The 12158-nt window shown below is 35.5% G+C and overlaps 1 protein-coding gene across 1 annotated transcript in view; it reads left to right on the top strand.

The window, feature by feature from the left end:
* Positions 1-12158, top strand: part of LOC136036250 (probable ATP-dependent RNA helicase DDX46) — a 139247-nt gene that overhangs the window by 55481 nt on the left and 71608 nt on the right. Inside the window, exon 13 of the mRNA XM_065718367.1 lies at positions 3841-4035. Within this exon, the coding sequence (XP_065574439.1) occupies positions 3841-4035 (195 nt within the window). The remainder of the gene's footprint in view (positions 1-3840; positions 4036-12158) is intronic.

Raw genomic sequence — 12158 nt, 5'->3', positions numbered from 1 at the left:
TTTCAAGCTTAGAACATATCGTTGTTAAAAATTGGGGAACCTTTAATAATAAAATATCTTTGAAAAGATTTGGTATGAAAAGACATTAAATTCCATAAAGAGCAAAAATCTGGCAATTGCAAAAATATTTGTATATATTTAACAAAGAATTACAACAGATCAAAAGCCATAAAAAAGAAGACCTTTTCAACGCAACCAGTTATATAATGCCAGTAGCAAGGCCTAAAAAAACGAAAATATGCAATTTTTACAAATGATGATCCTCTATTTTGACAAGGGATTACAACAACTCCTCTTCTTCCTCAGTTTTTGAATAAATGCGATTCTAAACCCTTGCACTCAAAACTCTTCCTCCGAAAGACACTCTTCATCCGGACTTTTCCCATATTTGGTTCTTTCTCGCCCCTGTTTTATCTCCAGATAAGAAAAAAATTGTGACCCACAACGTTACCAGAAAAATAATAAAACAGCCTGATAGTTCCCCTATTTTTGTTATTTGTGCCCGTTTCATCGTTTTCCTCCGTTTTAGCGTTTTATTAACCTTATGGTCTCTGTAATTCTTAGTAGGTTTATTGTATTTTAATATTTTAACATATCTATGACTTTCTCCCTCTTTCTTCTTTCTTTCTTTTTTTTTTGACCAATTTTATCGCATGACACTTTGACCCAATCCTCAACGAATGACTATTCGTTTTAGGTTTTTGATGCCAAATTGTTGTACATTCTTTTAATTTATTGGTCAGTTGTAATTTTGCTGTCGCTATTCTTTTCTTTTTTTTCTTCTTGTGTTTGCAACTTCTCCTACCACGAGTTCTACCGCTACTACCTCTGCTTCTGCTACCATATGACAACCTCAACTACGATCACTCTTACAAAAATGAATCCTACCACGGTTGAATCTACCAGCACTAACTATACTATGATCATTTCTTCACTAATTTTCTTGCCCCAACTGCATCTATCGGGACTGTTTCTACCCTAACTACTTCTAGCAAACTACTGCTACAATGGCTGTTCCTACTCGTGGTATTACTCCTACCATAGTGACTGCTGCTACATGGCTATTCCTACCAAGGATTCTGCTACTATTACCCCCCGGCCCCTGAGACTACTCGAGATTTACCTCGTTTTTCTTCATTGTTCTATGTTGTCTCGTTTTTAACTATTCCTAACATGACTGCTGCTACCTTGACTCCTTACGCTATTGTGACTACTGCTACATGGCTATTCCTACCAAGGATTCTGCTACTATTACCCCCCGGCCCCTGAGACTACTCGAGATTTACCTCGTTTTTCTTCATTGTTCTATGTTGTCTCGTTTTTAACTATTCCTAACATGACTGCTGCTACCTTGACTCCTTACGCTATTGTGACTACTGCTACATGGCTATTCCTACCAAGGATTCTGCTACTATTACCCCCCGGCCCCTGAGACTACTCGAGATTTACCTCGTTTTTCTTCATTGTTCTATGTTGTCTCGTTTTTAACTATTCCTGACATGACTGCTGCTACCTTGACTCCTTACGCTATTGTGACTACTGCTCGAACTGCTACCAGTATCTTTACTTTTACTATCTCTCCTAAAACTAGTATTGCTACTACTTATGCCGTGTCTGCTATTAGTCGTGTTTGTAGGATTGGTATAGCAATATCTTGAGAGAACAGTATAAGGATTCTTCACTAGGCCATACCAAGAACGAAAGAGGGAGATGGATATTACCCCCTTCCCCCTACGAAGTGTGAAAAATTATGTATAAAGGAAGATTTTTATCATTCTTTTTCAGTTGAACACTTAATATTCTCTTTTTCAATAAAGGAAATATTTGTTTAGTTTCTAAGATTTCTTAACAAATACAACAAAAATATTTTACATTTTAAAACTTGATATACTTATAAGCTTAAACTGCAGACAAATTTGTATGAAACACTGGAACTGAAAATTTTACTTCGAGCTGTAGTTGGGCATCTTACTTTGAGCTCTAAGTAACTCCATTCCCTCCATGACCCCAACGTAAACGATTTCGAGTCATAAAAATCACTTTTGGAATTTACAAGGAAAATAAGACGTGAGGTATTTATTTAACCAATATCAACAATCTCTATCGAAAAGTCTGCAAAAAAAGTAATAATATTGAACTTTTTAAGACAACTTTTTTACTAATCTTATATCGTCGATCGCCTCAAAACTCGCTGCAAGTTCAAGTTAAGTTAAACTTGAGTGTTGCAAGTTCAGTATCTTGGTCTTACCTCTACCTCAACCTAGTGTTCATTTTTATATTTAGCAGAAAACTACATAATACAAGTGGCAAATTCGATCTTTCGGTGCCACATGCTTATCTACTCTGCTGCTTTTATAGCAGCCTTGAATTCATTCTAAAAAAAGAAATCAAAGTTATTTAATAATACCGTATAATAACAATATTTACTTATAACCCACTTAAATCAAAAGATAAGTATTGGAGTAAACACTTTAGAAAAAAAAAATACGTGACACAAAAATGAAAATCAAAAATAACATTAAGCAATAGCATTAATTATCAATAACATTAATCAACAACAACATTAAATAATAAAATTAATAAAACAAACAGATCAAACCGTGGTGAGGTGACAAACGCGGATACGCCGTTTCCGAAAGCTTGAGTATTTGAGTGGTAGGCTTCTCCGATTCGGAATCTATTTTTTTTTCTGGAACAATACAATAATTCTTAGTCTTCACTGAAGTCCCATGCATCCTCGAAGGTGGCTTTGGGGCCTCTTCATTTACTATGTTATTGATGTTGCGTCTCTACGAGCATCTGTCTTGAGCCAAGCTGAGAAGCTGCTCTAGGTAGTGTGTTGAGAAGTTATCTTTCCATCTCTTCGGGGGGGGGGGTCTCTGTGACGGGAACCATGCAGGTGATAATAGAATACTATTTTCGGAAGACAGGAATTTTCTATACATTGGATGTAATTTTGTAGTCGTAGTTTTATTTTATCAATTATGTTGTTTTTTAATCTTGTAGCTTTTAAACAGTCTATATGGTATATAACAGCGTCTATGATAACAGCGTATATGGCAATAAAAACAATCACTATGTTGAAAAGTCTTATTTTCAATTGTGTCAACAAGTTCTTGTTTCTCTTGATAGGCATCAAAGCTTTAATGCTAGAGTTGGCAAGCGCCAGGCGTCTCTTAATATACTTCGACTGATATTTCGGATGATTTTTGTCGGACGTTTAAAGGCTACTTTGTATCGCATTTTTTAAAAAGCTGATTCCTTTTTTCAGATGTTGAGCAGACTATAGGGTACGATCAAAATATTTGTAAGATTATGTTTTCTGTTTTTGTTTTTCATTCCCATTTATTTATATGCTTTTATTATATTTTTCTTCATTTACGGTTATCCTTAAATAAGAACACAGAATAATTGCACATAACTGCTTAATACTATTCTTTTAAACTGTTATGGCAGAACAACAGTTTTATGTACCAAAAAGTGTTACGTTAACTCTTACTATGCTAAACTTCTGCCTTTTCTGCAATTTCTGTTAGTTTTATTTTCAATCAAAGATCTTATATTCCTAGACTCCTAAGGTCAGAGAGGGTACATAAAGAAAGCCAAGGTAAGATAGCTTGACCGTGGATGGAAACCGAAACGGGCACCGAAACTTCAGGGGACAGAAGACCCATAAGTGAATATTACAATATGCCCTCAAAATAGAGCATTTTTAAGCTGAAGAATACCATTTCTCTTGCATGTTGCTTATAGCTCAACACCTGCAAATAGCTTGCATAATCGTTATTTTCTTTCTTGTAATATAAGGTATTTCCTCTTAATGTTTTGTTTCCATTGTAGCTTTTGGAAATTCTTGGCCTCTACATCGAGCAAGGAAGCGTAATTATATTTGTGGATAAGCAGGAAGCAGCTGATGATTTATTAAAAGACCTGATGAAAGCTGGGTATGATTGTATTGCACTTCATGGTGGTGTTGATCAGTATGATAGAGACTCAGCTATTACTGACTTCAAAAATGGAGTCGTCAAGCTAATGGTGAGTTTCAGTCAATTGTTTAGTATGTCCATAATCCATCGAATATAATTGTGTCTATCAAAGTTTAATCACTTACATATTCACAGATGTACTGTTAAAACAAAAGCAACTCCGCTCTTGGCCAAACAGAACTATTTTTATTTTAGAGTGCAGATTAGGCTTGGTGAGTTGGCAGGAAAGATTTTACTTGGTCTGATTACTTGATTACTCTGTTGTTGCTACTAATTCTGATAAGAATAATTAAGTTGTCAGTGCTGTAATTTCAGTTACGACTTTGTAGTTGCAAAGGCATATTCTGTCCAAGGTCTGTGAACAGAATCGGGATGTCGAAAAATGTTTCTTGGAGATTTTCCTAGAATTGTAGCTTTTGTTGCATAATTATGATTATTGACTTCACAGATCTGTTTCCTATTCAACCAGAATCTGTTTCCTAATCAATGTAATATCGCTAGCTTAATAATGAAAGATGTTTCTCCCTTATGGATAGATAGATAGATAGATATTTATTGCAACAAAAGCCACTTAGGGGCCATGGCAAAAAACAACAAATAATGCAAAACAATACCACATGATACTAACTCACATAACAGGTTATATAATAATAACTATTAAAAAGCATAAAAATTGAAAAAAAACACGAAAAAAGGTACATAATACCATAAAACTCACGTGGTTACACAAAATGTCACACACATGATCAATATATTTAAAGTGTTTTAAAGCTACATGGATCATGGTTGCAAAAAAAAAAAAAAAAAAAAAAAAAAAATGCTTCAAGCACACCATATAAAGTAACTTTCAACATTCTTCTCTTGTCCAGCCTATCATCCACCCTCAAAGAATCTCTCTCTGTGCTGCATGGCTACACGCGTGTACCTCCCCACATTCTTAATATCCACTTTACACTTACTTTTTAAAATTCCGACCATCCAATCTTTCCAATTTACCCCAATCCCATTAGTTTCTACCCTCGAATCCTTCAACTCCTTATAATTGCACATAAAGTGCTCGAAGTCCTCGTCTTTTCCGCGCATCGGGCAGAAATGCGGGCCCTTCTGTCACCTAATCGGCCCCAAATGCTTCCTTCTTTCACCGAAAGGCATAAAATTACCCCTTATCGAACTGACCCACCTTATATCCTCCCCCCGAAGTCCTACTTTAAAACAGTATTTCTCTCCCAATTATCCCATATATATTCTGATTTCGGCTTCATATACAACGAATGGTTGTAGAAACCTGAAAAAGACTTTTTTTCTATCGCAAATTAGAAGTTTTAGTACCTTTCTTGAGAGTTAAAACTGATCAAAGGTCAACCTGACAGACTTATACATATAGCCTATATAAAACAGAGGCTTCATAGATACGTTTAAAAAAAGGTGGACATATTATACCTTGTTGAAATCAGAGTCATACACTGATTTTTAATCTCTTTGATTAAAAGGCCCAACCTCCCATACATTCAACGTCTGATCCCCTTTTGTAAACAGTGAACATTTTCCGTTTCAACTCTCCTTGACAAATAATGTGCATGATGCTTCTCCAAATCCCTCTAGTCAGTAATAACTACGCTCTCTCTCTGTCCGCGTTTAGTCAACGGCACTTGTTCTCTTTGTTTAGTCCCTTTAGTCAACCTTCATACGTCCCTTCTCCGACACTGTTTGGTCAACAGTGCGCATGCTTCCTCTTCTACCCACTCTGGTGAACTGTGCTTGCATTCTGTCTCCTACACCCCCCCTTGGGTAAATCATGTGTGCGACCTTTCTCCAACCCCTCTTGCTAAACGGACGAATACTCTGTCTCCATCCCCTTTGCTTGAGATTGCAGTACGAATGTCCCATATCAAAACAAATTAGGTGCATATCCTAGTCAATGTAGTAATATTTACTAAGTAAAGAGTGACGTGTCACCCATGTATTGTTTTCTGGACCTAATTATATAGATCTTATGATCGCAGTAGCTTGGGAAAGAGCTTTTTTGGTCGCTAGACAGAATGTCTGGTGCCTTTCATAGAAGCCAAGATTGATTGAAGAACATCGTGGTACTTCCCCATTGCTCCATTTGTCGACTGGCTTTCCCGCTGCTCCAAGTGGAATCGCATTAAAATTTGAGATAACTGTTTTAACCAAAATGCTTGAAAAGTCCAAAAATTTCCCTCCAGAAGTGATATGATGACGCTTATTTCGCTCCTTCATCAGCCTCCTTTGGTCATTGTCACTGAACACCTCTCAAATTTCCACATCCACGTGGTATTCAGTTTTTTTCTTCCATAACCTTATTGTTTGATTCATCATTTGTCTTATTGCTGTTTTTCGCTGTCCTAATGTAATTGCCCCACCTCCTGGAACTAATTCTTTTATACGTACGTGGACGAAAACATTGGTAAATGTTATGATGCCGGCGATTGATACCTTCTTAACACCCTTAGAATTCAGAATTAGTGAAGATAACTCGTGGTGAAATTGGGTGTCCTACTGGGGCCATTCCAGACAGACACATACATAAAAATTTGCTTGGAAGGGATGTATAAAAAATGATCTGACAATTCGAATTAGAAGCACCCAGAACTTTGACAATACGCATGGTCCATTTCTGAACCCTTTTATCCAACAGTATATGTTTTGTGCCCAACCACCTTTTGTAAATAGTGCATTTGCTCCGTTTATGGCCCAGTGGGAAGACTAAAGTCATGTTGACTTTCAACCTCTTTGGTCAGGAGTTTGAACCACTCTGACCGCTTTCGTAATGATGGCTGTAAGACTTTTCTAAGTCAATACTAGTTAATTGCGTGCACAAATTGTGCTTTATTTCATCTAAACCTGGTACACAGGCAAGGCTATATCCAGGGGGAAGGGTATGGGGATTTTATCCCCCCCCCCATCTCCCGAAATATCTTCCCGACTCGAAAAACCGTAATAAAAATGCATAAAAATATATTTGTGATGCGCTTTTCAAATTTTTTTTTGTTGTGAATTTTAAATAGATACAGTCTGTGCAGAATAAAGCGGTGCACTTAATCATTTTAAATAACGACGGAGACCAAACTGCCTTTGATCTTACAAATAATAAAAGTAAAATAGCGGGGAACTATTTAAAACAGTGAAAGTTTTGAAACAGCAGTTAAGGTGGAACATCTTTAAAATTGGGTTTTAATTTTTTTTTTTTTTTACCGACATATACTGGGGACGTTCCATGGATGATGTAATATCACTTTGGAACTTTGGGGAAGATGAACATAGGAACTTTTCAGATCACCTTAACACGTGTGATAGAAATTCGCATTTTACTCTAGAAACTGAAAATACTACTGCTTTTACTACTAGTACTATCACTGAAAACTCACCTCTGCATCAGGTTGAATGAGGCAAACACAGCCACGCGCACTCATCGTCCATCCCAATCTGTTAAAAGTCTCCCACTTTACACCCTCCTTGGAAGTTCCCATTTCCTTTAAATCCTTCCTTCATCTTTTCAACATGTTCTAACCCCAACCTAGGATAATCTGCTCTTCGTTTTACCCTAGACGGTTTGGTCGAAAAGGAAATTTTTTTTAGTAAGCTGTCATCCTTCATCTACAGAACGTGCTATAGCCATCTGAGCCTTTCTCTCATTTTACCCCTAGAAAGCGTGATTGAACCACACTTTTCGTACAACATACTTTTTGAGATACGGTCAGTGAGTCGGGTACCCAAAACAATCGATAAGCAATTTCTCTGGAAAACATCAAGCAAATCTTCTTCTGTTTTTCGGAGTACCCTTGCTTCATAACCATAGTTGACCATTGTCATCACTGTAGCTTCCAATATTATAATCTTGGTTCGTAGATTTATCTTACTATTGTTCCAAACTTTTTTTTTCTGTCAAAAAACACCTTGGGCATTGGCTATTCTACTTTTAATATCTTCACCGCGCCCACCGTCTTTACTAATAATTCTACCTAGGTAAGTAAAGCTGTCCACTTGAGCCATCTTTTCGTTACCCAACGTCATCTTTTCATCTCCACTTGTTCCTAGCTTTTGAGACTTAGTCTTCTTAGCATTAATTTTCAAATCTATTCTTTCACCCTCGACTCGCAAAAACTCTGAAAGTTCATTCATTTTTGCACGACTTTCATCTGGCATACTTAAATCATCACAATAATCTAAGTCCAAGAAAGTTTTTATTTCCCCATTTGATTCCGTCTTCTCATGTTGCCTTTGCTGTGCTCCTCAAGACAAAGTCCATCAAAATGTCCATATAGCTGGAATAGAACGCGACCCTCCATAACTCCTGGTTTATTACGAAACCAGCTACCAACCTCATTCCCTTTCTTATTTGAAATTCGAGGCAGTGCTAAACGAGATTCTAGTATTTACAGAAATTTAAAGAAATAGTATTTACGTTCAACATATATATTCATGCGTAAATGTTAACTTACTTTTCCTGGATAATCTAGATAGGATGTATTCATAAACAAAACCAGAAAACTATTACAGGCTGCTGATCCCCATAAAAGCTCATAGCCCTTATATGAGGCAGGAATTTCTGAAATACTTTTTTTTTGTTAAACCTTGGTCTGTTTTCAATCTTATGTCATGTAAAAAAAAGACCTCAGTCTTTAAGTTGAGAAGTCTTGCGAATAATATATGGGACGTTGAGTTCACCAATCTATTTTGATTCAATGTGAGCAAGCTTTCATTGTTATAGATTTTTTTTGCAAGCTCTGCAAGTCCAGTAAATCAGACCATCTCTTTTCCTGTCATCATTTTTTGTTAAAGAACTCGTAATTGAAGACTTGAACTGAAGACCGATTCCTTAGGGAATCGGATAAAGGAGATGAAATTAAAGTAGCTAGTTTTGGCTAAGAAGACTCCCCTTCAATGACATGAAGTAGAGTTTTAATGTAAAAAGGAGTGACAGTAATTGAAGCATTTTCGATTTGAATTACTTATGAAGGTTTAAAAACATTGTTTACGTTTCAGATTTCTTTAGTTCAATGAACGGAAACTGCTTTGCAGTTTATGTAATATGTACCTAGAAAACTAGCTCAAGTAAACTGAAATGGATTTTTCCTGTATTTGTTAAATTCTGAAAAACTTGTGCTTTACTGAAAACATAAAAGAGAAGTCTTTAGGTAGCCCGCCGCAAATAAAAGATTGACTTGTAAGACTCAACTGTCTTTCACCGGCTATTATATCTATATAGCTTTTATTATACAATTTAAGCTCTCTGAAAAACCTCCACAAAGTTTAGTTTGCTCTAAAACGCTCATTTTTCAGAATTCTACTAATACAGGGAAATATCAAAAGTCAGTTTATTTGTGCTAGTTCTGTAGATATATGCAGCTAAAAATAAAACAGGTTTAATTCTTGGATATTTTACAAGCAATTACCATTATCAAACATCTTTCCAGCCTTTTTCTTGCGTGCCCATCCGCCATGGAACATCGTTTCCATGACGGAAACAAAGTTATTATAAAATCCGCACAAACACTTTTGAATCACTTCAAAATTTTGTTTATCTTAAATTTCGTCCGTCCTAAATACTTTAAATTCGCCCAAATGAAAAACTTTGCCTTTTCATAATTTTACACAAAAATATACTTAATAGTATGACCTTTATTTTGCTTATTGACGCTATGAGACAAGGTTGATGAAACGATACCACATAAATCGAATATAACGCGCAACATCAAATCGCTGTTTTCCGAAATTTTATGCCGGAAGACAATAATTCTGACCCAAAAAGGGCCAAATTTGCATCGAAAAAGCAAGTTAATTCGAAATTCTTGAAAACCCTCACTTCGTATCTCAAAATTTGAGCAACGTTTTGCCACGTGGTGTCTTTTTCATCCCTAAGCTTGTAACTTGAATCAATATAAAATTATTGATTTGCATTGACCATTTTTTCTTATCCTTTTTGACCTTCCTTACATTTATTGTTTCTGCGCGTTTGAAGCGTTAATGGCTCTTTACTTCTATATTAAAATTTCGTGTTTTTTTTTTAATTTTAGTGCTGAAAAAACCTTAGAATACTAAATACTAAAGGCATCAGTACTAAAGGTGTATGGCCACAGGCCACCAAGATTGACAATTGTGGGTGCCACATTTCAACATATATTAGGAACTTGCCAGACTTTGTCACCTTATAGGTCAAACCATCATTAACCTTCGATTGCTGGCCACACATTGGGAAAAAAACCCACTGCTATGATATTCCTCCCTCTCCTTAGGAATCATCTTCGACATAGATAACGTCTTCAGCTTTATAATCTTCCACCAACCTAAATCAGGTTAACGAATAGGCAGTAAGCGTATATAGAAAACAACTCGCTCGTAATTACCAGATTGTAACTCAAATTCAAATTTAAAAGACTATAAACTTGACATGAAATGAAGTCAAAACTTATAGACACAAAGCAAGTACCACATTTTAGTATTCAAGTACCAATACATTCAAGTACCTCTCTTGGGCTAAGGGATATGGACCAATTAGGGGAGGATGAAATGAATGGGCTAAATTTAACCATATTAACAATTCACTAGCTTTTAAAAACACGCTCTGGCATCATGAACTTATTAATGCAAAGCCGAAGTATTTTTCAGTCAGATTGAAAGCTTTGAAAAAGCAATACTTATTAGTAGTCATAGAAAGCAAACATGTGAGAGAAACGGACATTTTAAAGAGCAACTGAAAGCGGATAAATATAAAGCCGAATAGGGACATTTATTTGGTAACAAAATGACCGACATGCTATTGCTTATAATAATCTTCTTATCTTTTCTTTGTGAGCATACTGCACTTCATGTGTGACAATTCTTAAAAGTGTTTTGAGTTCTGACGCAGCAGTAGTAGACTGTAAGACAAAGCAAAATAATTCTTCCCATGAAGAAATCTAAACTATATTGGATTTTTTCAATAGAACTCGACCGGCATCTTGAGGCTAGTAATATAAGGTGTTTGAGTAAAGGTGACCAAAAGAGCTCATTTTTGAACCGAAAGAAATCATCTGAACTTATTAATGTTAGTTCGATGTCTGGTATAAATTCAGCGTTAAGTCTTCCTATTCATTTTGGTAACTGTAAGTAAGGCTCGATGTGGAATTAACCTCTCTTTGATCCCCTTCGCTTTATAGAAGTTACTGCTATCAGGATTTTTTTTTCTGATACTGATTCAAATTGCCAGCAATACTCGCATCCTGAAAAACACTCGTATTTATGTTAAAATGTCTTAATTTTTTATTTTTCAAATGGGGGCAGTTAAGTTGGTTAACTCTGTAAACTAAAGTATATTGAATTAAAAATCAATTCTATATACTTTTTGATTCTCTATTTTTTTTTTTTATTATTCCTTTTGATTGTTTTCCCGAAAAGGTCCTTGTTATATTAAAAAAAGGAAACAAAACAGTGAAATGGAAATGCTCTAAGTAGTGGGAATCACGCCATCCATTACATTCTGCTTTTGCTCCAGCGAGGATAATAGTCCTGGTAAATTGAGTGGGCAAAGACAATTAGGTACTTTTTTGCGTAAACTCTTTCAACTCTCTTATTGGAAAGTTGTAGGATACGTGCCAAATTGAAAGATTGCCCTTTTTTTCTCTATGCTTATATGTTGCAGATGTTCTACAGAAATTAGTTTCAGGTTTCCCGTTAGGGTAGTCACGTAGTCACCAATTCGGATAATATTGAACATAGAAAGAGATTGGTGTTAAGAAAGGCATTTTACGAAATAAATTATCAACAGGAAATTGAAATCTGCCATTTAGCATCAAGTTTTTTATTTAGTTGCCTCGTTACATTACTTCAGAAAGGGCAGCTTCTGTTTTATTTTTTTTAATTTTTTTTTTAGGTTTATCTTTTTATAATGTCCCCTGGACTTTTACCTAGGTTTTATTCTTCTTTTTGCTCTAAGAATGGTTGAGTGGAGGTCTGCCGAAATATTTGCATTTTTCTTCTTTTTTCACTTGCTGTGTATAACCTTCTTTTTGTTTTTCCTTTTTTCTTCGTTTTCTCATTTTTTAGATGAAAAACTTATGCTATTTTTTTTATGATACAAATCTTTTTCTTGCTTTACTAAAAACTCCAACTATGTATATTTTTGTTGATGAAATTGACCAACAATTGCTTGTAATAATTTTTTATCGATTT

This window comes from Artemia franciscana, chromosome 15 (assembly GCF_032884065.1).
Source record: "Artemia franciscana chromosome 15, ASM3288406v1, whole genome shotgun sequence".
Classification (NCBI taxonomy): Eukaryota; Metazoa; Arthropoda; class Branchiopoda; order Anostraca; family Artemiidae; genus Artemia; species Artemia franciscana.
This window is presented reverse-complemented; position numbering and strand designations above follow the sequence as displayed.